This window comes from Stylophora pistillata, chromosome 10 (genome assembly GCF_964205215.1).
Source record: "Stylophora pistillata chromosome 10, jaStyPist1.2, whole genome shotgun sequence".
Taxonomy (NCBI): domain Eukaryota; kingdom Metazoa; phylum Cnidaria; class Anthozoa; order Scleractinia; family Pocilloporidae; genus Stylophora; species Stylophora pistillata.
The window spans coordinates 24,728,173-24,753,934 of NC_142528.1; the positions used below are offsets into that span (position 1 = coordinate 24,728,173).

General features: G+C 38.7%; 2 protein-coding genes and 3 pseudogenes across 2 annotated transcripts; all 5 read left to right on the forward strand.

The window, feature by feature from the left end:
- The first annotated feature begins 5,118 nt into the window (after window positions 1-5,118).
- LOC148722365 (protein-lysine N-methyltransferase SMYD4-like) lies at window positions 5,119-7,154 on the forward strand (annotated as a pseudogene).
- A 1,254-nt stretch (window positions 7,155-8,408) lies between these two features.
- On the forward strand, window positions 8,409-11,163 carry LOC111321448 (E3 ubiquitin-protein ligase TRIM45-like). Its single transcript, XM_022924333.2, has one exon. It carries the CDS (start codon window positions 8,409-8,411, stop codon window positions 10,575-10,577), a length of 2,169 nt encoding a protein of 722 aa, XP_022780068.2. The 3' UTR covers window positions 10,578-11,163.
- Window positions 11,164-15,348: 4,185 nt separating this feature from the next.
- Window positions 15,349-16,215, forward strand: LOC148722366 (uncharacterized; annotated as a pseudogene).
- A 3,690-nt stretch (window positions 16,216-19,905) lies between these two features.
- Window positions 19,906-22,237, forward strand: LOC148722367 (protein-lysine N-methyltransferase SMYD4-like; annotated as a pseudogene).
- An 815-nt stretch (window positions 22,238-23,052) lies between these two features.
- On the forward strand, window positions 23,053-25,430 carry LOC111321453 (E3 ubiquitin-protein ligase TRIM45-like). Its single transcript, XM_022924337.2, has one exon. It carries the CDS (start codon window positions 23,053-23,055, stop codon window positions 25,219-25,221), a length of 2,169 nt encoding a protein of 722 aa, XP_022780072.2. The 3' UTR covers window positions 25,222-25,430.
- Window positions 25,431-25,762: the final 332 nt, after the last annotated feature.

A 25,762-nucleotide genomic window follows, 5' to 3' on the forward strand; every position in this document is an offset into this window, starting at 1 on the left:
CAGCTTTCTGGAGGTCTAATGAGGGAAAATTTCCCTTTCATCATCACCTATATTTCTACTAATATTCTTATTGCTTGATGTCCTTATAACTTTCTAAGGCTTCCAAAGATGTCAAAAATCTTCTTCAAATTGTGGGTCCATATTTGAGCCTCAAGGGTGTGAGATACTGTTCCGTATGCAAGAGATCATGGATACACTGCTTAAATGTTGACAGTTTTAAACTTCTTTAGGGTTCCCATGGAGTTTTCATAAATTCTTTTGTTTCCCATGCACAGAATCTTCGACTTCCACCTTGCATAACACAGCAAATTAATGGTGAATGAGGAGGGGGTTTGAAGTATGACCTCATTCTCATCTCCTTAGTCACTTAAAATATAGAGATCCCTCCCTTTCAAAAAAATTACAACAAATCAGTAAAAGTTGATGACAGTTACCTGAAAGAGATATTTTACAAATTGCAGCTCTCTCTCTAGTCTCCCTCGCAGCCGTTTTTAGTCTCGTCACGCAACGCTTCTCCCCACAAACGGCTGCTCACATTCGAACAACATTCCTTTCCCTTTGTTGTCTTTGCACCGATGAGATCGCTGAGATTGTTTCTTATGCGACCAATCAGAGCACAAGAGATTGTAATCACTATCGTTATTCCCGCGTTTTCAAATTCTGCATTTCATCGTAGTTTCTTGCTGGAGGAAACCCTGAAGAAGGTTTTGCAAAGTGATCGTTCTTTTATTTGTTCCTCCTCAGTTGAGACAAAAGAAAAAATTTATGTTTTTGGAAAAAGTTCTTTTGATTTTCCGGCGAATATTAGTTCCTGTCTGGATGTGAATGTGAGCTGCTATTCAGCGACCAGCGAGTTGTCAGTTTGTAAAGCTTGCTACCGACGACTGATCAAGTTCAAAAAGGCCTCTGTTCATCTTGAAGAGTTCAAAGATGAATTGAAGGGAATCTTCAAGGATCGAGAACTTCCCAGAAAGAAGCGCTTATTGAGCGTTGAGAGCGACGGTGGAGAAATCCAAGCTTCGTGCCGTGGGAAATCCTCGAAATGTTTACAATTCGATCCGATCAATACGACTTGTACCTCTAATGCCACAGCCAATTCTAATATTTCTACCACAATCAGCCAAGAGGGATGTTATACTCCGGCAAGATTTCCTATTGGTTCTAATGGTGTATTGATTTAGATGCCTCAAAATTATCACTGGATAAACAAACACAAGAAAAACATGCTCAGGGGTATCAGAGCTAGATAAACAGTAAACAAAACATTTTTTTTGTTGCCTCATGGGAAATTGAATTCTGTAGTCCATAGCTTTTGAGAATTCACGCTGTCTATTCAGTATGCCACTGCAGTGTTAAGTAGTCTATGAATAGTCTGGAACAACACAAATGTTGATATAAATGTTGATATGTCTTCATACGAATCTGATCTATTCAAAAGTCTGAAAGATTTGCAATCTCACTGAATAATGACTAATAGCAGTCTAACATTTTTGCTCAATATGCAAGAAGAATACAATTTGATACTGGCAGCAGCACCAATGAAGAGATTCAATTTTCAAATAATCAATTGGTCAATATAACCCATGGAATCTTTCATAGCATTCTTATTCAAACTTCAGACCATTATCATAAATTACTTTTCTCTATTACATGTACATGTATACAGTGTTTTCTTCACAAGTGAAATGTAACTAATCTCAAACAGATGTTCCATCTTTTGTGACTTCACATGACAAAACTTTCAATTGCTATGATAGAGTATGAGTAGCACACAATTTATGTCACTAATCAGACAATGAAATTGACCAGTAATCTGATTTAAAAATATGATGAATTTATTAGATCACTCATTTTCTTACCACAAGTTAGGAGGGCCAAAGAAGCTGTACTGTTCTCCCCAACCCCCTCCCCCACACTGATTTCCACCACTCTGTGAAAGGACTCCAAAATGTTATCCTTATTGGTTTCAGGACATGTTTTGAATCATTTCCAATAAACATTAAAGTAAAACATTAATGGTAGCATAAAGTAAACCACATTATCTTATAATTTGGATATATCAACAAAGTTGAAATGGTAAATTGGCCACCGTAATGATTACAAAAGCTGACGTTTCGAGCGTTAGCCCTTCGTCGGAGCGAATAGCTATTCGCTCCGACGAAGGGCTAACGCTCAAAACGTCAGCTTTTGTAATCATTACGGTGGCCAATTTACCATTTCAACTTTGTTGATATATCCAAATTATTTCGTTACTCCCACCGACGCAGCCCCAAACAGTTTCTTTCGAAACTATCAGCCTTTAGACATAAGCTTATAGTCTGGCAATAAATAATAGTTCTTTCTGTTTTTTCCTGACTCTGTTTCAGTTCATCAGTAAGCCAACCAAAATAGAATTCCAGTTCCATGTCCTTATCCATATACTGCACAACATCAGCAACATTTGATTTATTTTGACTTTCCTTAATTTCTACTGCATTTTTCATGTTCAGAAGGTTGAAGTAAGACTCACAGAAGGCTTCCATTTAATTATCTTGTGATGTTCCCCAACACACCAAAAGGAAAATAGACAGCATTAATCTATAATGAAATTTCTAATAATAACAATAATAATATAATGAAAACTTTATTAATTTTAATAATTTAATAATAATAATACTAATGTCATTCAGTGCTAAGGAACATGCAGAAAGCTGTAGTCTCTAGCTCCTTTAACATTGCCAGGACTTTCAAGGTCCTATTGGACTGAGTTCTTCAAATGACGTTAGCTTCAAGCATAGGTTTTTAATAGGTTGATGGGACATTTATCTCCATTTTAGGGTCTAGGGGTCTACCATCTTAGAACTTTTAGGTTTTATTTGTGTCGGGACAGATCCTGTCAGACTAAGTTCCCTAAATGACGCTAGTTTCAAGCATAGTTTTAATAGGTTGATGGGACATTTACTTCCTTTTAGGGTCTCGGGGTATAAAATTTTAAAAAGTTTAGCTTTTATCTATGTAGTAGTGACAATCAAATAGGCTACACCATGGCACCCAATATCAATTTTATTGGTAATCTGAAGCACTCAGAAGTGTATGCTGCGATGATAATGTCTTGTATTTAGACACAATATTTTTACAGGTGATCATGTGTAATATAACACAGACAGAATAAAATAACGATAACCAAAATAAGACCACAGTGTAATACTAATACTGACTAAACTATTTACATTTTCTATTTACAATATTTACATTCTTATTATCCTTTCCTTTATACTGCTTAATTTAAAACATACATGTAAAATAACATTTTGCTGCAGACTCGTTTTTATTGAAACACTTACCACTGCCTTACAACATGCGCTTCATCGACGGCAATGGCACAGAGTTTTTTTGGCATGGAATACACAGAGTTCGTCAGCATAAATCTCCAGCGTTCGTTCCTTAACCACGCTTCAGGGGATCCGTAAACTAAGGAATATTCGCCGCTTTCGACACGAGTGCGTTTACCACCCTCAAGTGAACTTATGTTACCAGCTTTTAGCCCTAGCTCCCTCAAATGGGACACTTGGTCGTTCATAAGGCTTTCCCAAATAGTGAGAAAACGACGACGATATGACCAGGCTCTTGAGAGGTAAGATCAAACAGGAGTGGTAGTGCTTCATACAGGAGAGATTTCCCGAAACCAGTAGGAAGATTGACAAATACATCCTTTCTTTCCTCAACTACTTTCCTAATTCCAGTTTTTTGCTGCGCATTTAAACTAGGAATTCGAAATGTATTACTAACAACATTAAACGCTTCTTCATAGGACGCCATTTTCAAAGCTTTAAACTCGAAGATGAAACAAACAATATGATTGGTTAGACTATTTTGGCGCGTACAGTTCTCAACATATGTAACCCAAATAGTGATTGGTTGAAGTAGTGGAAAGGAATGTTGTTCGAATGTGAGCAGCCGTTTGTGGGGAGAAGCGTTGCGTGACGAGACTAAAAACGGCTGCGAGGGAGACTACTCTCTCTCTAACCCGACTCCTCCCTTGATAGGGGGTTAGTCCCAGTCTCTGCTCTCTGCCGTTGTAAACAAGAACTTAACATAGCGGACACAGAGAACAAATGGAGTATAGCTGCTGTTCAAGAATTTGACCGCACAGGAGAGATTTAAATCTGAAGCGATAACAAAGATCGATGTCTGAAGTCTTCCAAATTTAAAAGGTGAAAAATAACATGCAGTAGTTATGTAGGGTTTGCATAGTTTTTACACCCCTTTCACCGATCGGTGATATTTTGATCGAAGGTATGTTTATCGATTTCCCGTGTTAAGCATTTCACTCCAAGAATTCTGAAGAACGTTCAACATTTTTATAGTGCTGTGGTAGTATTAGAGCCATTCGGAAGGAATGGTGTCAGCTTGTTCCGAAGGAATTCTGCTTTGTAAAAACATACAACAAAAGTCCCCAAATTTATCTACAGATTCTGCAAGAAGTTTCGACCAAGTTCAAGTATTTTGCTCTCGTAGAGTTGTGAGATATTTTATAAGGCTAAGAAAATGATTCCACGATATCCAGGTGGATGGAGGAAAGGGGTTCACCCTGCAGAGGTTCGTCAGGGAATGCCCCACCCTAAGATCCCAGCCCTTACCCCTGTAATACTTTTAATCAATAGGTCACCACTCTCATGTACCTGGCATAATAAAAACAAATGAAAACTGCATCCCTCTTCTACTCTAAGAGAAGTAAAGATTGAAAAAAAAAATGTAAATGGCTGGGCAACTTTTCTCTTGAGCTGCCTCTAAAACAAGCAAATGCATTTGGTGTTTATGCACTTGCAAAATTTGATAACAGTTTTCCACTCTTTTTATAAACTGGTGTATATGCTCTTAATACTTATAAATCTTAGTACGTCACAGCTTTAATAGAAGGTTCCTTTTCAAGTGAAAAATCCCTGTAAAGTTGATTATTCATAGAAATTGTTTCCAGGTGTTTGATAGAAAACTCCTCTAGGTTTCTTTCCTGAAAACATAGTTAATACTCTGGTAGGAGAGTCTGTGAGTTATTGCAATGGAGTTTTTGAAATGTATTGAAAGCAGAATTTTGTTTCTGTTATATTATAATTCAAGTTTTCTACTTTTTGTAGAAAAATGCAGGACAGTGGAAGAGGGCTATTTCGAGAATGGTTTTCCTCCATCAGTAGCATTCTAAATCAAAGAGTCAATGTAAAAGAGTTCTCAGCTCAGTTTGGCTTGCTACAATCAGATGAAGAGAGAGTTGCATTTGGTCTGAGTTTGGCTTGCCTTCATGAGGTTATGAAAGTGGAACATTGTTTCAATCCAAAGTCAGCAGCACAGTCTACAAGGCTGCGTAATGAAGGAAACAAACTCTACCAGAAAGATCGACATCTGGAGGCACTAGACACTTACACTTGCAGTATTTTGAATGCACCCGTAGATTGTTCCAGCAATGAATTGTCCCTTGCTCTGGTAAATAGATCTGCAGTATTGTTTAAATTAAGAAAGTATCAAAAATGTTTGGAGAACATTCAACAGGCTTTGAGCTATGGGTATCCTATGGAACTCAGGTACAAGTTGCTTGAAAGACGTGGAAAGTGTCTTTCACAACTTGGTAGAAGGAGCACAGCCATTGACTGCTTTGAAGAGGGTAAAAAGGCCCTTAATGAGTCCAAGCTGGATAAAACTAAAAGAGAAACTTGGATGAAAGAACTTGAAATGGAAATTTCAGTGTGTAGATCTCAGGAATTGAAAGTAAACAATAGTCATGAAAAGCCTTCAGATATAAATGCAAATGATGATCATCTGTTGCAGCAAGAATTTGCTTTGCCAGAACACACCCATGAAAGTAACACCAAGTTTATGTCAGCCTCTTGTTGTGTGGACATCATCACATCCCCAAATTTGGTTGCCATCCAGTAGCAACTCAAGACATTTTTGTAGGAGACATCCTGGTCATTGAAAAACCTTTTGCCTCTGTTCTTCTACCACAACATTTGGAAACACATTGTTATCATTGTTTGAAGCGTGTGACTGTCCCAATGCCTTGCTGTCAATGTACGACTGTCAGATACTGCAGTGTAGTTTGTGCAAAGCAAAGCTGGAATGGTTATCATTCAGTGGAATGCCAATATCTAAACCTTACCCATAAAGCCAAAATTGGCGGAAATGGTCACCTTGCTCTGAGAATAATAACAAAAGCCAGATATAAACTCCTGAAGAACTTTAGATGTGAAATGAGAAAGAGACTGTGTGACAAAGTTAGTAAAGAATCTGGTTGCTGAGACAATGGAAGTTATATTTCATCTGATTACCTTCCAATTTACTGCCTTGTGACTCATTCTAAAGACAGAAGTGTCAGTGATCTTTTCCGCTGGACAGTGATGGCGATATTCCTGTTGAAGACACTTCAAGGAGGTGGCTTTTTCGGTGAGGAACCATGCTCTCAGGATGACCTGATCTTCATTGGTGGCCTGCTATTGCGTCACCTTCAGTCAAATCCTTGTAATGCTCATGAAGTTTCTGAACTTCAGCTGAATCTTAACTCAGTTGCCACATCAGAAACAGGTGAAATTGCCTCAGGGATATATGCTACCCTAAGTTTGTTCAATCATGCTTGTGATCCATCTGTGACAAGAAACTTCTATGGTGACACATGTGTTTTGCGTGCCATAAAGAATATTCCCAAAGGTGAAGAGATTTTGGATAATTATGGTACCCTTTGTGCACTCACTGCTAAAGCTGAAAGACAAAAAGAACTTGCAAGTCAATATTACTTCACTCGTCATTGTAGAGCTTGCAAGGAAGACTTTCCTTTGTATTTAGATATTCCAAGCAATGCATCCCCAGTGTTCAAATGTCAAAGCTGCCATATTCCTCTTTCCAGTGGGAATGAGGTCAAAGTGCCTTCCACTATTTGTTCCAAGTGCCATTGTTCACATGATTTGTCACAGATGGGAACCACTTTAAAAGAGTCAACAGAGTTGTTTGAGCAAGCCATTGATGCTCTTCTTCTCAAAGCAGATGTGGAAGGAACCTTGACTGTGTTCCTATCTCATCTTTGACTGCTTGAAGAGCTTGTGTGTCGTCCATGGCAGGATTACAGCAAGTGTCAGGAGGCAATCAAACAGTGTTACAGTATTATGGGAAACTGTCATGTACTGAAATGATTACACAGCCATTGATTGTAAACATTGTTATATTACTTGTGATCAAATGATTTCACGAGTTTGTATCTATAATGTATTACCTTTGTGAAAGGGGGAAGGTCTACCCCAGATGCTATTCTGGTCAACTCACAGACACCAACGGTCGACTCTTGCACATCCCTGAATTTTTCAACCTAACTAATCTACTCCAAATTGTAATTAGCTGGCGGTTAGAGTCATTTTTATATTAGTACGAGAGAACATTGTGTAAAATGCTTGTCATGTTTCATTCCTATGAACCAAATCCAAATATGGCGTCCAATTTGAATTGTCATTGTTCTGGACTTACTAGCCTCTCACACATGTGATAATCCTTTTGTGTTTTCCACATGAAGACCAGGCTAGTAAGTCAAAAACAATGGTAATTCAAATTGGACGCCATGTATTGATTCGGTGAATATCAAACTTTTATTTTGTTAACTCGTACTGAATGTTTTGAAAATCATGAACAGAAAACTGAAATAGGACCGTTATGAAGCATGGAAATTTAGAATCCATGTAGGCATCAATCAATAACAGAGACAGAGACCTTCAACGATTCAACATCTTCATCCCTCTGAAATTGAAAAACACTGTAGAAAGGGACAACAATAATGAAAAATATACATTGGGGGAATATTTGTTGATTCAATACCAAAGAAATGAGATCACATGAATTGTAAAGCAGACAGTAAGGAGGATTACTAATGAGTGAAAGGGTCACATGTAAAGCTTATTAGATTCCCTCTAAGTTATGTCACATTTTCTTTATATTAATACAAAACGATACAATTATAAGAGAGGAAAAGATGAATCATACCATTTTCGAATTGGCTTCACATTTAACAAATTTCCTCTCAAAGTCACATTAAATTTCATCCAAGCTTAACAAAAATCAAATCACATTCAACTGACTTTTTCTAAAGTTTATGACACATTTTAAGCAAGCTCAACAAAATAAATTCATCACATTCAACACATTTCTTTTGAAGGCGAAGATATGTTTTGCGTCAAGCTCAAGGATGAGCTTGAGTTACTTTCAATGACTGCCATCACGCTCAGCGTAACAAAATTCTTGCATCAACAACCGAACTACTAGGTTAACAACTATCACATATCCAGGCCGCGCAAAACAACATGCCCTTCGAGGGACCTGGTACAGGGTTAACCGATCCCGGAACTCATTTGGAAGCAGATTAGACAGTCATCTTTCGTTCAGACGGGTGCCATTTGACCATGGATGTTCCACAACTGTTTAAAAACCTCAAGAAAGAAGCTGAATGTCCTCTGTGCTTGGAGACAGTCAAAGATCCCAGGACTCTACCATGTTTACACTCATTCTGTTTGCTATGCCTCGACAAACACGCAAACTACGCAAGAAGACACCTTCAGACGGCAATCAAATGTCCGGTTTGTCAGGCTAGTTTTCAAATTCCTGAAGAGGACACGTTTGGCGGCCTCCCTGCATCTTTTCATCTCAACCGACTAGTGGATCTCCTTGCTCTAACGGATGACAGTAAAGAGTCCCAGCAATGCGGCAGCTGTGAAGAAAACAACACAGCAACTCATTACTGTTTTGGGTGCCAGAGCTTTCTATGTACACCTTGTTTTGAAGCTCATCAGCGCATCAAGACCACAAGAGGTCACAGAAATATCTCTGTCGAGAATTTGCAGCCAGACGATATGGAAGAGTTGATTCGCAGACCAGTTATGTGCTCAGAGCAATACCACCAAGATCAGCCACTTGAGTATTATTGTCAAGACTGTAACGTTTCCACCTGCATAAAGTGCAGTGTTGTGAGTCACAATCGACACACTATGGTTGATATGCAGAAAGCTGCAGATGAACAAAAGATACAAATAAATGAGGCTTTGAAGAAAATGAAAGCGGAGATTGTTACTTTTGAAAATAAAATGAAGTACCAAACTGAGTTAATGGACAAAAACAAAACACAAACATTGGCTGCAAAAAAGAAGATGAACGAAACTGTGGACGATTGTATTCGCTTGTTAACAGAACATAAAGCGATAATGAATGCCAAATTCGATGAAATTAATCAAGCGCATCAAAAAGCTCACGCAACACATCTGGAAAACTTCCAGCTCGCTGTCGGACAGTTGAGAAGCTCTCTTGAACAAGGTGAGAACATCTTAGAAAGGAATATCAATGTTGAAATTTTGCAAACAAAGGCAGTGATTGTTGGACGTTGCGAGGACCTTTTGAATGCAAAAAAACCTGAGATCTACAAACTACCCCGTGTAAATTATGTTGTAGAACAGAAAATGGATATTTTGGATCGAGTTGTTGTAAACCATACGGATCCATCATCGACACTTGTCGTACAACTTTGTGAAACGATTGGAGAACAGAATGAGACATATTTTACTATTATAACGAGAGATTCAGAGGGAAGACAAAGTTATAACAAGGATGATCACATTAAGTGTGACATTCGCACTTCAACAGGGGATAGCTTGGAAACAGATCTAGAGATTGAAGACAACGAAGATGGTAGTTACAGAGTAAAATATACACCACATCGGGCTGGATTATATGAATTGAAAATTGAAGTTAATGGACAGCCGCTGGATCAAGGTCCATGGACAGTTGAGGTCATCCATCAGTATCAATTTAAGTTTAAGTTTGGTTCAAGTGGCAACGGACCAGGACAATTCAATCGTCCTATTGACATTGGTGTTAGTGAGAAAACAGGAACTATTGTGGTTTCTGACTTTAGAAATAGAAGAATTCAGCTCTTTAACTCCAATGGGAGCTACCTGAGAGAGATAGGATTGGGTACTTCTTGTACGGCATTAAGTTTTACCCAGGCTGGACACATTATAGCCGCTACTCCTCATGAAGATTTTAATAAGGTTCGTTTGTTTGCTGAGAACGGTAGTTTTGTCCAGGACATCAATAGTGCACACTTGGAGTGGCTTGTTCACATATCCACTGGAAAAGATGATCGCATTACCGCTTCTGATGGAAAAAATGTTGTTGTTACCTCCCCGGACGGAACAGAATTACTGAAACGTTTCAGTGCCTCTGAACATGAGAAATCAGTATGGTGCGCAATCTATCACGAGGAGAAATTCTTTGTCTCTGATCGTGCAGCTAGCCGTGTTGGTGTTTATGATGAGGACGGAATGTTGCTTTACGATATTGGCAGCGAGGGGTCTGGTAACGGACAGCTATGCTGTCCCATGAGACTTGCAATTGACAAATTTAACAACTTGATCGTCTGTGATTCTGGGAACAGTAGAGTTCAAGTATTCTCTTTAGACGGAAAATTTGTCTCGACATTTGGACAGTTTTCATTTAAACCGACTTGTGCTGCGGTGTCTAGTAATGGAGAAATTTTTTTAACTGGTTTTGGGACCAACAGTGTTCATGTCTTTCACTAGAGCTATTTTAATCAGTTTTTCAGCATTCATTTAATAAGCGATTTTTTTTTTTTATTATCATTCATCCGAAGGTGGGTGGAAATACGATAGGACTCTAAGTCCCCTCCAAGATATTTACACCCTTAATCCCAACCCCTAAATTATGCGATGAGAAGCATTAAAAAATTCTCTAGTTGAAAGGAATAAAACTGCGAACAATGAAGAGATAATATTATTTCGGCTGCGGTTCTTACCACGACAATGAAGTTATGTCGTAATCTCGGCCAAGTTTGCGTTTTGAAGCCGTTGTGCCACAGTCGCTTTTCTAGCTTCGCAGAAATCAAACCTGAATTAATTTTGCGTGAGCCCGAAAAACATATCCCTTTTCTAAATTTTTCTATGTTTATCACGATATAGTGCAGTGGTAATTATGTATAGTTGTTTGTTTCACCATGTAATTTCTGATTTTTATTGATCACAGTAATGATGACTTCATGAGACTGACAATTTTATTTTCTTGTCAGCTTCGTTTTTGTTTAACATAACCCATCCGTAATTCTAAATCAGTACTTATGATTAAAAAAACCTCACTGAGAAGAAAAATTTACTTCAAAGTCTGCCTTCTTGCAAATGGCATACAACTATCATTTTTACCTCTACCCGTAGACTATTAGCCTTGCCTGGTTGTAAACAATAAGATTTTAGGCTCGAAATTTCTGTTGCGTGGTAGATGCTGAAGCCAAACTTCTCCTTAACCAAAAAAATTAACAAAACTTCAAGAATACGACGCTTTAAAAATCAGACTTACATACTGCACAATACGTGGTTTTTAAGGAACATTTGCCACATGTTAAATGGTACGCATTGGTGACCGGTGTTGTTAGTAAGTGTACCATCCAAGATCCCTAAAACGTGATCGCGCTTAGCATATTAATAACTTTACTCTCTCACTTCTCTTCGTACCTCAGCCACCCAGGCCACTCTCAAAAAAACCTTTCCTGTTATTTTCTCCTGTATGCAGTTATTGATGAAGTGGGAAGGCCGAATCATGAGGTCATGACGTAGGCATTAAACGCAGCAAGGATTAGGAAAATTTTATCTATTATATATCATATGCCTTAGGTTTGTAACCAATGTAACAAGCGCTCTGATTGGCTAAGAGCCAGATCGAAGCAGGGGATTACACTCCCGTAATGCTAGACTTCAAGAAGTCTCTACTTTTTGTGCGCCTATCTCCCAGAGTTCCGTGCAGCACACTAACCTTTTTTTTTTTTTTCATCGTCCTTATTTTCTTAAATTCGACAGACTTAGCAGAAAAGGAGAGACTGCTCGTATTCTCCCGTTACGCTCACGGGCCCGGCGATTTCAGATCATGCAGATGAGGAAAAAGAACAAAAGCTTATTCAAGGACCGCGACCTCTTTTTTTTTATCTTTTTCTCTTTGCTCTTGCAAGAAAATTGTGAGTGGAATAACAGATCATGACATGGATCGTGGCCATAAATAAGATCTTGTAAGACGAACCCAGCGCGAATGAGAATACCTGCATCACGCACTATTAGGCACAAACAATTGTTTATTCCTAGAGGTGCTAAACTTAACTTCATTTGACATATCTTAATTGTATCTATATTTGTTGTGTTTTGAGTTTTTAAATTTGAAGTTTGATCTTTGTTATATTGCAATATTACCGTAATTCTTATCTCCAAAGGTAATAAAGAAAGGTTTTATTATTATTATTATTATTATTATTATAAAAAAGTAACGATGTAGTTTTTGTCGATAAATAGAGAAGTTAGAAGTTTTTCACCCACCCTCTTGGCTATTGGCAATGATTTTAATGATGTTCGTAAAATTTAAGCTAAATGACGGTGTAACCAAACGCGCTAACAGGTTTCTCGGAGTTCGGAAATCCCACTTCAAATTAGGAATGCACTCACCTAGTTGTGACACCACAATTTTCCCAAGAAAGAAAGTTTCATTGATGAAATACGGGATCGTTCACTGACTTCATTAGTATAGTTATACCCTTGGTATGAATCTCGGGTTTGGAAATGTAAGCGCGTGACGATAAACAACGCCACTTTATGCCATAATTAACCACTTAATGTACAGAATTAGGAGCTCATGGGCTCCTGACAGAATCTCGCTCGAAAGTACTACTTACTTTGATTTTGGGAGGGGAAATTGATTAAAAATTACTTGATGGATTATTCTTAGTTTTATTTGAGTGGTCCTGCTGTAAGTGATATTTATAAGCGATCCTTAAAAGCGACAAGGACAATGGCGGGAAAATGAAAACGGAACTTGCTGACTTCAACCGGGGCTTTGCGAGATTTATGCCATTATTTGGACCGGTAAATATTATTTTAGGTGTTGATATCTCCTAACACCATTAATAGTAGTTCATTTTGTCTTTTGATTCTTCAACTTCCAGACAACACAACTCTATGCGATTTTATGACGTGAAGTCATGTAAACAACGATTCCATTATGAAAAGCCAAATGGTGTAAAATTTGATATGCTAAATTGGCTTCACATTCAACAAACTTCCTGTCAAAATCAAGATAAATTTCATTCAAGTTCAACAACTGAATCAAACTACGTTCAACGGACTTTCTCTAAAGGTCAAAACACATGTTAAGCACGCAAAACGAAATAAAATCATCACATTAAACAAATAATTTCTTTTGAAGGCCTAGCCACGTTTCAGTCAAGCTCAAGAATGAACTTGAGTTACTTTTAACGAAACTTTTCTCTCCGTTTTGGAGCAGCATTCCTCAGACAACCAAAAACATAGACTGATTTGTTTTCTGACAGCGAAGAAGAAATCAGTGCCGCGCAAGCTCCCACCTCTAAAATGACCAAGCCACACAAAGGCGGAAACACGAGCAGCCACAAAGAAAATTATAACCGAGCTAGAGGAACGAAACGTCCCCAAGATGACGAAAGAAGGAAACGAACCAGTAACGAATTTAAGAAAACCCGAATCAGCGACAAACATGTCTTGACAAAGGAAAAGATAGAAAGATCGAGAAACTCTATTGAACTCTTGCAAGCTCACCACGAAAAAGGCGCATGCCCAAAAAGCCTCCGTTACAACGTGAAAGCAAGTATCCTGCCCGACGAAGAATTCAAGTCGGATGAAGTTTCAATTAGAAAACGGGCAGAACACGATTTTGTGGGAGCGCTGGTCAAATTTCATCACAGGCGCATAGAGACACTGACAAAAAAAAAAAACAGAAAACTAGAACAAACTCGAAACCAGAGGAGAAACGAAAAACAATTCACCAAGAATGTAAAACCTTTGGCCACAAGTCCAAATTGCTCAAAACAGAGCAACATCAACAAATTGGCCACAGAACTCGAAGCTAAAATGACGGAAGTCGACAAACTCCTTGTGACGCTAAGAGCCCAAACAAAGAATAAAGAAGTTAAACCATATATTTGTGTATTCTCTGGCTCTTCATATATATAACAATAACGGGGAAACCAACCGAAATAGAATTCTAAGAAACCGCAAAAGGAAACAGAGAAAGAGGGAGCAAAATAGAAATCGTTCAGAAACAGCAATCCAGTCACGCAAAGAACATATTAAGAACGTGTCAGATAAAGAATTGACATTCGCAGAGATAAAATTGCTTTCAAGGGGCTTAAAGTTTATTCCAACACCCACAACAAATGAAAACTTTATAAGGCGCAATCTTTTAAAAGACTTTAACCTTTTTGCAAGACAAATGCGCCTCCAATATATTTTCGGCGGGAAAGAAAGCAAGCAGCACCCCTTCTACGTTAAATCCACATGGGAACCACCGGTTCAAAAATCAGTGGCCTTAGAAACCTTCCTAGAGGAGGTCAAACTCGAACTAATAAACACTCCTATAAAGAGGTCGAAAGATAACCTATCAACCAACGAAAGATGTGCTTTACAGAACCTCTCGCGTGACAAAACTATTCATTTGAAGAAAGCAGACAAAGGAACCACCACAGTAACAATCAGCAGAGAACAAAAAATTCAAGAGGGCAAAACTCTGTTAAACGATCCTCACAACTACAGGCCCCTAGACAAATCTATGGCTGAGCAAACAGCTGAAAGACTTAAAAAACTAATATCATCCATGCTCACAGCAGGCCACATCGATGAAATGACATCTAGATGGCTCTCCCAAACACCAAACCCGCCGAGAATTCCAGAATTCTACACACTAACAAAAATCCACAAACCTACTTTGGTAGAAAGACCAATAATATCTGGGTGTGATGGCCCTACAGAGAAAATTTCATGCTTTGTCGACCGCCTCTTACAGCCGATAGCACAACAACAAGAATCCTATCTTTGAGATTCAAAAGACTTTATTAATCTTATCGAAAACACAAAACTGCCAAAGAATACAATCCTTGCCTCAATGGATGTAACTAGCTTATACACCAACATTCCTCAAGAAGAGGGAATAACGACTATATGCAAATAATAATAATAATAATAACACCTTTATTTAGACACGATAATGTTTAAAGCTGAACAGCTTGTGGGGTCGTGTGTAAATGCAAATAAACTCTAAATTAAATAGATTCAAATGATGATGGTTTTTGAGGAGAGGGGAAAACCGGAGAACCCGGAGTAAAACCTCTCGGAGCAGAGTAGAGAACCAACAAACTCAATCCACTTATGACGCTGGGTCCTGGAATCGAACCCGGGACACATTGGTGGAAGGCGAGCGCTCTCACCACCATGCCAACCCCGCTCCACTGGAATCTAATGCCTTTAAACACTTTTGCAAAGCATACGAAGACTTTTATAAAAATAATCTACCGATCCCCACTAAATTCTTGAGAGAAATGCTCTGCCTAATACTCAAAGAGAACTCATTTCAGTTCAATAGACAACATTATCTACAAACCCACGGAACGGCGATGGGAACAAAAATGGCCGTGGCTTTTGCCAATATCTTGATGGCAAAAAAAGAAAAAGAGATAATATGCAGGAGCGAAATCAAACCGCTAGTTTGGAAGAGATATATCGACGATGTCTTTTGTCTATGGGACACAACCGAAGAAAATATACTGAAACATTCTTTTAAAGGGCAAACAACTACCACGATACAATAAAATTTACGGCTGAGATATCACAATCAGAAATTACACTCTTGGACACAAAAGTGTTTAAAGGCATTAGATTCCAGAGGGATTCAACTCTCGATGTGCAAACGCAATTTAAGTAAACAGAAACCTTTCAATACACGGATTTCAACTCGTGTCATCCGCCAGGCGTAAAGAAAGGATTTCTAAAGGGGGAAGCTTTACGCCTCCTTAGAAAAAACTCATCAAAATCTACGTTTAAGAAAAACGTGCAAAACTTCAAGTCCCGCCTACACAACAAGGGATACCCAAATGAATTCCTAGAGAAACACCTATGCGAAGTCTACTTCGAAAATAGAGAAAGTTCCCTCCAATACAAAGACAACCGAACTTAAAAGAAAATATCGCCTTTCATAACACAGTATCATCCGGCTTTACCCAATCTTAAGAATATATTGATGGGAAAATGGCACCTTATTCAAAACCAACCACAACTCAAAAAAATATTTCAAGTGCCACCCATGATAGCATATCGCAAAGGAAAGTCGCTAAAAGACGTCTTGGTCAGAGCTAAACTCTGAAGGCAAAGATTCTAAACTAGCTCGCCCGTGGCAGGAGTCGTGCAGAGTCCGTCACTATTTTTTCACCATTATCCTCCGTTATCGGTTGACTGTTCTTTCTCTCCACAATCAGGCAGAGAAAGCTCTTTGAGTCCCACTACACTGTCTACTTAAAGTTGTTTATACTAGGTATCAAGAGATTTATGATAATAAATGTACTTCTGAACAAACCAGCTTTCTGGAGGTCTAATGAGGGAAAATTTCCCTTTCATCATCACCTATATTTCTACTAATATTCTTATTGCTTGATGTCCTTATAACTTTCTAAGGCTTCCAAAGATGTCAAAAGTCTTCTTCAAATTGTGGGTCCATATTTGAGCCTCAAGGGTGTGAGATACTGTTCCGTATGCAAGAGATCATGGATACACTGCTTAAATGTTGACAGTTGTAAACTTCTTTAGGGTTCCTATGGAGTTTTCATAAATTCTTTTGTTTCCCATGCACAGAATCTTCGACTTCCACCTTGCATAACACAGCAAATTAATGGTGAATGAGGAGGGGGTTTGAAGTATGACCTCATTCTCATCTCCTTAGTCACTTAAAATATAGAGATCCCTTCCTTTCAAAAAATTACAACAAATCAGTAAAAGTTGATGACAGTTACCTGAAAGAGATATTTTACAAATTGCAGCTCTCTCTCTAACCCGACTCCTCCCTTGATAGGGGGTTAGTCCCAGTCTCTGCTCTCTGCCGTTGTAAACAACAACTTAACATGGCGGACACAGAGAACAAATGGAGTATAGCTGCTGTTCAAGAATTTGACCGCACAGGAGAGATTTAAATCTGAAGCGATAACAAAGATCGATGTCTGAAGTCTTCCAAATTTAAAAGGTGAAAAATAACATGCAGTAGTTATGTAGGGTTTGCATAGTTTTTACACCCCTTTCACCGATCGGTGATAGTTTGATCGAAGGTATGTTTATCGATTTCCCGTGTTAAGCATTTCACTCCAAGAATTCTGAAGAAAGTTCAACATTTTTATAGTGCTGTGGTAGTATTAGAGCCATTCGGAAGGAATGGTGTCAGCTTGTTCCGAAGGAATTCTGCTTTGTAAAAACATACAACAAAAGTTCCCAAATTTATCTACAGATTCTGCAAGAAGTTTCGACCAAGTTCAAGTATTTTGCTATCGTAGAGTTGTGAGATATTTTACAAGGCTAAGAAAATGATTGCACGATATCCAGGTCGATGGAGGAAAGGGGGTCACCCTGCAGAGGTTCGTCAGGGAATGCCCCACCCTAAGATCCCAGCCCTTACCCCTGTAATGTCAGCAAAGACCTCACTAAGCAACTTGACCCTTTGAACTTGTCATCTATAAACACCTTTATCACTAGAGTCACTCCTACCAGGGACAAAACTGACATGAGCTGGGAACTGGTAAAAAACAAACTGACTAAAGCTGCTAACCCCAAGAAGGCTACTGGTCCAGACCAAGTATCCCCCAGGGTCCTCTCCATGATTGGTGACCCTGTTATCCACAGTCTTTTACCAATCTTCAGGAAGAGTATATGTGACGCATCTTTCCCTTCAAGCTGGAAATTATCACACGTTAACCCCATATTTAAGAAAGGCTCACCAACAGAAGTGAACAACTACAGACCTATCTCCCTCCTCAGTATCCCTGGGAGAATCTTAGAAGATGTTGTCAGTGATACCCTGAACAACCATTTGCACACACAAGGCTTGTTATCTCATAGACAGTGGGGTTTTCGGAAAAATTATTCAACTGAAAGCCTCTTGCTTCACCTAACAGAGACCTGGAAAAATGCGCTGGACAAGGGCCTAAAAGTGGGCGTGCTTTTTATTGACTTTCGAAAAGCATTCGACACAGTGAACCATACCATCCTTCTAGAGAAGCTAAAGGCAATTGGGATATCTGGCGATTTGCATTCGTGGCTTACCGATTACATGTCTGCACGTAAACAATTTGTCCAAATATCAGGATATCAGTCCGAGCACAAAACCATCATACATGGAGTTCCCCAAGGCTCAATACTAGGGCCAAAATTATTTTCAATATTTGTAAACGATCTTCCAGAATCAATAACTAGTGGTGAATTATTTATGTTTGCCGATGATACCACTATTTTTACAATTGGAAACAACATCGACGATATCATCTTAACACTCCAGTCTGTAGTAGACCAGCTGTACACCTGGTGTCAATCAAACAGATTAATCGCCAACGAATCGAAATCTGAAGCCCTGATAATTTCTAGCCAGAACTTTATTGACCCCCTGCCACGCTTGGCCTTTGGTAATAGCTTTATTGAGTACAAAACATCATCTAAATGTCTTGGGGTGACAGTTGACAGCAAGCTATCATGGCAGGAGCACATAAAGAACGTTTGTAAGTCATTCAGCAACAAAGTTGCAGTACTGAATCGGATAAAGTTTTTACCGATACCAACCTTAGAAAACATTTATTATAAAACTATTATCCCTAGCGTTTTGTATGGCATTGTAGTCTGGGGGTCTTGTTCTTCAACCTTGACGGATGATATTGATCGAATTCATTTAAGAGCTACTAGAATTATTTACAACCTACCCCATAGCATCCACAGTGATGACATCATGAACGCTCCACACTGGAACTCTATTGTTTCATTTTACATCAGGAGACTTTTAGTTATTACGTACAATATCTATCATGGAAATAGCATCGAGCCTCTAAATGACTTAATAGTGAAATCCGAGACTCCTTACGACTTAAGAAAATCCCTAAAAGTTAAGGTTCATAGACCAAGAACAGAAATGGGAAGATCTTCGTTTAAGCACAGAGCTGCACTATCCTGGAACCTCCTTCCCGAAGACATAAAGAACAGTTGAAACTTAACTTCCTTCAAGAGAAAACTCAGGGAAAATAAGAGAATTCTGAAATCTATCAGTTTTGCTAAAGCTTCCTGCAGCGTTTCCTACAGCGTTTCCTACAAATCTGTTGACTTTAAATACTTTTAACATTTACTCCGTATTGTTATTAATATTTATTTCCTTTAATTGTCATTATTTACATACCATTTTCGGTCTATTCACTAATTAGGTATTTATTAATTGATAGTTTAGTTGATGCAGGTCCACATCAGGACGTAATGTCTTGCCTATCCCTCAACCTGCTTTATTAAATAAACTATGATGATGATGATGATGATGATGATGTAACACTTTTAATCAATAGGTCACCACTCTCATGTACCTGGCATAATAAAAACAAATGAAAACTGCATCCCTCTTCTACTCTAAGAGAAGTAAAGATTGAAAAAAAAAATGTAAATGGCTGGGCAACTTTTCTCTTGAGCTGCCTCTAAAACAACCAAATGCATTTGGTGTTTATGCACTTGCAAAATTTGATAACAGTTTTCCACTCTTTTTATAAACTGGTGTATATGCTCTTAATACTTATAAATCTTAGTACATCACAGCTTTCATAAAAGGTTCCTTTTCAAGTGAAAAATCCCTGTAAAGTTGATTATTCATAGAAATTGTGTCCAGGTGTTTGATAGAAAACTCCTCTAGGTTTCTTTCCTGAAAACATAGTTAATACTCTGGTAGGAGAGTCTGTGAGTTATTGCAATGGAGTTTTTGAAATGTATTGAAAGCAGAATTTTGTTTCTGTTATATTATAATTTCAAGTTTTCTACTTTTTATAGAAAAATGCAGGACAGTGGAAGAGGGCTATTTCAAGAATGGTTTTCCTCCATCAGTAGCATTCTAAATCAAAGAGTCAATGTAAAAGAGTTCTCAGCTCAGTTTGGCTTGCTACAATCAGATGAAGAGAGAGTTGCATTTGGTCTGAGTTTGGCTTGCCTTCATGAGGTTATGAAAGTGGAACCTTGTTTCAATCCAAAGTCAGCAGCACAGTCTACAAGGCTGCGTAATGAAGGAAACAAACTCTACCAGAAAGATTGACATCTGGAGGCACTAGACACTTACACTTGCAGTATTTTGAATGCACCTGTAGATTGCTCCAGCAATGAATTGTCCCTTGCTCTGGCAAATAGATCTGCAGTATTGTTTAAATTAAGAAAGTATCCAAAATGTTTGGAGAACATTCAACAGGCTTTGAGCTATGGGTATCCTATGGAACTCAGGTACAAGTTGCTTGAAAGACGTGGAAAGTGTCTTTCACAACTTGGTAGAAGGAGCACAGCCATTGACTGCTTTGAAGAGGGTAAAAAGGCCCTTAATGAGTCCAAGCTGGATAAAACTAAAAGAGAAACTTGGATGAAAGAACTTGAAATGGAAATTTCAGTGTGTAGATCTCAGGAATTGAAAGTAAACAATAGTCATGAAAAGCCTTCAGATATAAATGCAAATGATGATCATCTGTTGCAGCAAGAATTTGCTTTGCCAGAACACACCCATGAAAGTAACACCAAGTTTAGGTCAGCCTCTTGTTGTGTGGACATCATCACATCCCCAAATTTTGTTGCCATCCAGTAGCAACTCAAGACATTTTTGTAGGAGACATCCTGGTCATTGAAAAACCTTTTGCCTCTGTTCTTCTACCACAACATTTGGAAACACATTGTTATCATTGTTTGAAGCGTGTGACTGTCCCAATGCCTTGCTGTCAATGTACGACTGTCAGATACTGCAGTGTAGTTTGTGCAAAGCAAAGCTGGGATGGTTATCATTCAGTGGAATGCCAATATCTAAACCTTACCCATAAAGCCAAAATTGGCGGAAATGGTCACCTTGCTCTGAGAATAATAGCAAAAGCCAGATATAAACTCCTGAAGAACTTTAGGCGTGAAATGAGAAAGAGACTGTGTGACAAAGTTAGTAAAGAATCTGGTTGCTGAGACAATGGAAGTTATATTTCATCTGATTACCTTCCAATTTACTGCCTTGTGACTCATTCTAAAGACAGAAGTGTCAGTGATCTTTTCCGCTGGACAGTGATGGCGATATTCCTGTTGAAGACACTTCAAGGAGGTGGCTTTTTCGGTGAGGAACCATGCTCTCAGGATGACCTGATCTTCATTGGTGGCCTGCTATTGCGTCACCTTCAGTCAAATCCTTGTAATGCTCATGAAGTTTCTGAACTTCAGCTGAATCTTAACTCAGTTGCCACATCAGAAACAGGTGAAATTGCCTCAGGGATATATGCTACCCTAAGTTTGTTCAATCATGCTTGTGATCCATCTGTGACAAGAAACTTCTATGGTGACACATGTGTTTTGCGTGCCATAAAGAATATTCCCAAAGGTGAAGAGATTTTGGATAATTATGGTACCCTTTGTGCACTCACTGCTAAAGCTGAAAGACAAAAAGAACTTGCAAGTCAATATTACTTCACTCGTCATTGTAGAGCTTGCAAGGAAGACTTTCCTTTGTATTTAGATATTCCAAGCAATGCATCCCCAGTGTTCAAATGTCAAAGCTGCCATATTCCTCTTTCCAGTGGGAATGAGGTCAAAGTGCCTTCCACTACTTGTTCCAAGTGCCATTGTTCACATGATTTGTCACAGATGGGAACCACTTTAAAAGAGTCAACAGAGTTGTTTGAGCAAGCCATTGATGCTCTTCTTCTCAAAGCAGATGTGGAAGGAACCTTGACTGTGTTCCTATCTCATCTTTGACTGCTTGAAGAGCTTGTGTGTCGTCCATGGCAGGATTACAGCAAGTGTCAGGAGGCAATCAAACAGTGTTACAGTATTATGGGAAACTGTCATGTACTGAAATGATTACACAGCCATTGATTGTAAACATTGTTATATTACTTGTGATCAAATGATTTCACGAGTTTGTATCTATAATGTATTACCTTTGTGAAAGGGGGAAGGTCTACCCCAGATGCTATTCTGGTCACCTCACAGACACCAACGGGCCACTCTTGCACATCCCTGAATTTTTCAACCTTACTAATCTACTCCAAATTGTAATTAGCTGGCGGTTAGAGTCATTTTTATATTAGTATGACAGAACATTGTGTAAAATGCTTGTCATGTTTCATTCCTATATCAAACTTTTATTTTGTTAACTCATACTGGATGTTTTGAAAATCATGAACAGAAAACTGAAATAGGACCGTTTTGAAGCATGGAAATTTAGAATCCATGTAGGCATAAATCAATAGCAGAGACAGAGACAAATGTATTTGATGTAGACCTTCAATGATTCAACATCTTAATCCCTATGAAACAGAAAAAAAATTTTCAAAAGGGACAACAATAATGAAAAATATTCAATAGGGGAATATTTGTTTATTCAATACCAAAGAAATGAGATCAAAAGAATTGTAAAGCAGACAGTAAGGAGGATTACTAATGAGTGAAAGGGTCACATGTAAAGCTTATTAGATTCCCTCTGAGTTATGTCACATTTTCTTTATATTAAAACAAAACGATACAAATATAAGAGAGGAAAAGATGAATCATACCATTTTCGAATTGGCTTCACATTTAACAAATTTCCTCTCAAAGTCACATTAAATTTCATCCAAGCTTAACAAAAATCAAATCACATTCAACTGACTTTTTCTAAAGTTTATGACACATTTTAAGCAAGCTCAACAAAATAAATTCATCACATTCAACACATTTCTTTTGAAGGCGAAGATATGTTTTGCGTCAAGCTCAAGGATGAGCTTGAGTTACTTTCAATGACTGCCATCACGCTCAGCGTAACAAAATTCTTGCATCAACAACCGAACTACTAGGTTAACAACTATCACATATCCAGGCCGCGCAAAACAACATGCCCTTCGAGGGACCTGGTACAGGGTTAACCGATCCCGGAAGTCATTTGGAAGCAGATTAGACAGTCATCTTTCGTTGAGACGGGTGCCATTTGACCATGGATGTTCCACAACTGTTTAAAAACCTCAAGAAAGAAGCTGAATGTCCTCTGTGCTTGGAGACAGTCAAAGATCCCAGGACTCTACCATGTTTACACTCATTCTGTTTGCTATGCCTCGACAAACACGCAAACTACGCAAGAAGACAGCTTCAGACGGCAATCAAATGTCCGGTTTGTCAGGCTAGTTTTCAAATTCCTGAAGAGGACACGTTTGGCGGCCTCCCTGCATCTTTTCATCTCAACCGACTAGTGGATCTCCTTGCTCTAACGGATGACAGTAAAGAGTCCCAGCAATGCGGCAGCTGTGAAGAAAACAACACAGCAACTCATTACTGTTTTGGGTGCCAGAGCTTTCTATGTACACCTTGTTTTGAAGCTCATCAGCGCATCAAGACCACAAGAGGTCACAGAAATATCTCTGTCGAGAATTTGCAGCCAGACGATATGGAAGAGTTGATTCGCAGACCAGTTATGTGCTCAGAGCAATACCACCAAGATCAGCCACTTGAGTATTATTGTCAAGATTGTAACGTTTCCACCTGCATAAAGTGCAGTGTTGTGAGTCACAATCGACACACTATGGTTGATATGCAGAAAGCTGCAGATGAACAAAAGATACAAATAAATGAGGCTTTGAAGAAAATGAAAGCGGAGATTGTTACTTTTGAAAATGAAATGAAGTACCAAACTGAGTTAATGGACAAAAACAAAACACAAACATTGGCTGCAAAAGAGAAGATGAACGAAACTGTGGACGATTGTATTCGCTTGTTAACAGAACATAAAGCGATAATGAATGCCAAATTCGATGAAATTAATCAAGCGCATCAAAAAGCTCACGCAACACATCTGGAAAACTTCCAGCTCGCTGTCGGACAGTTGAGAAGCTCTCTTGAACAAGGTGAGAACATCTTAGAAAGGAATATCAATGTTGAAATTTTGCAAACAAAGGCAGTGATTGTTGGACGTTGCGAGGACCTTTTGAATGCAAAAAAACCTGAGATCTACAAACTACCCCGTGTAAATTATGTTGTAGAACAGAAAATGGATATTTTGGATCGAGTTGTTGTAAACCATACGGATCCATCATCGACACTTGTCGTACAACTTTGTGAAACGATTGGAGAACAGAATGAGACATATTTTACTATTATAACGAGAGATTCAGAGGGAAGACAAAGTTATAACAAGGATGATCACATTAAGTGTGACATTCGCACTTCAACAGGGGATAGCTTGGAAACAGATCTAGAGATTGAAGACAACGAAGATGGTAGTTACAGAGTAAAATATACACCACATCGGGCTGGATTATATGAATTGAAAATTGAAGTTAATGGACAGCCGCTGGATCAAGGTCCATGGACAGTTGAGGTCATCCATCAGTATCAATTTAAGTTTAAGTTTGGTTCAAGTGGCAACGGACCAGGACAATTCAATCGTCCTATTCACATTGGTGTTAGTGAGAAAACAGGAACTATTGTGGTTTCTGACTTTAGAAATAGAAGAATTCAGCTCTTTAACTCCAATGGGAGCTACCTGAGAGACATAGGATTGGGTACTTCTTGTACGGCATTAAGTTTTACCCAGGCTGGACACATTATTGCCGCTACTCCTCATGAAGATTTTAATAAGGTTCGTTTGTTTGCTGAGAACGGTAGTTTTGTCCAGGACATCAATAGTGCACCCTTGGAGTGGCTTGTTCACATATCCACTGGAAAAGATGATCGCATTACCGCTTCTGATGGAAAAAATGTTGTTGTTACCTCCCCGGACGGAACAGAATTACTGAAACGTTTCAGTGCCTCTGAACATGAGAAATCAGTATGGTGCGCAATCTATCACGAGGAGAAATTCTTTGTCTCTGATCATAAAGCTAGCCGCGTTGGTGTTTATGATGAGGACGGAATGTTGCTATACGATATTGGCAGCGAGGGGTCTGGTAACGGACAGCTATGCCATCCCATAGGACTTGCAATTGACAAATTTAACAACTTGATCGTCTGTGATTCTGGGAACAGTAGAGTTCAAGTATTCTCTTTAGACGGAAAATTTGTCTCGACATTTGGACAGTTTTCATTTAAACCGACTTGTGCTGCGGTGTCTAGTAATGGAGAAATTTTTTTAACTGGTTTTGGGACCAACAGTGTTCATGTCTTTCACTAGAGCTATTTTAATCAGTTTTTCAGCATTCATTTAATACGCGATTTTTTTTTATTATTATTATTCATGCGAAGGTGGGTGTAAATACAATAGGACTCTAAGTCCCCTCCAAGATATTTACACCCTTAATCCCAACCCCTAAATTATGCGATGAGAAGCATAAAAACATTCTCTAGTTGAAAGGAATAAAACTGCGAACAATGAAGAGATAATATTATTTCGGCTGCGGTTCTTACCACGACAATGAAGTTATGTCGTAATCTCGGCCAAGTTTGCGTTTTGAAGCCGTTGTGCCACAGTCGCTTTTCTAGCTTCGCAGAAATCAAACCTGAAAATTAGACTTACATACTGCACAATCCGTGGTTTTAAAGGAACATTTGCCACATGTTAAATGGCATGCATTGGTGACCGGTGTTGTTAGTAAGTGTACCATCCAAGATCCCAAAAACGTGATCGCGCTTAGCGTATTAATAACTTTACGCTCTCACTTCTTTTCGTACCTCAGTCACCCAGGCTACTCTCAAAAAACCTTTCCCGTTATTTT

Excerpts from the sequence above, each read along its gene's own strand:
- LOC111321448 (XM_022924333.2), top strand. The coding sequence starts at position 8,409 with ATGGATGTTCCACAACTGTTTAAAAACCTCAAGAAAGAAGCTGAATGT.
- LOC111321453 (XM_022924337.2), top strand. The coding sequence starts at position 23,053 with ATGGATGTTCCACAACTGTTTAAAAACCTCAAGAAAGAAGCTGAATGT.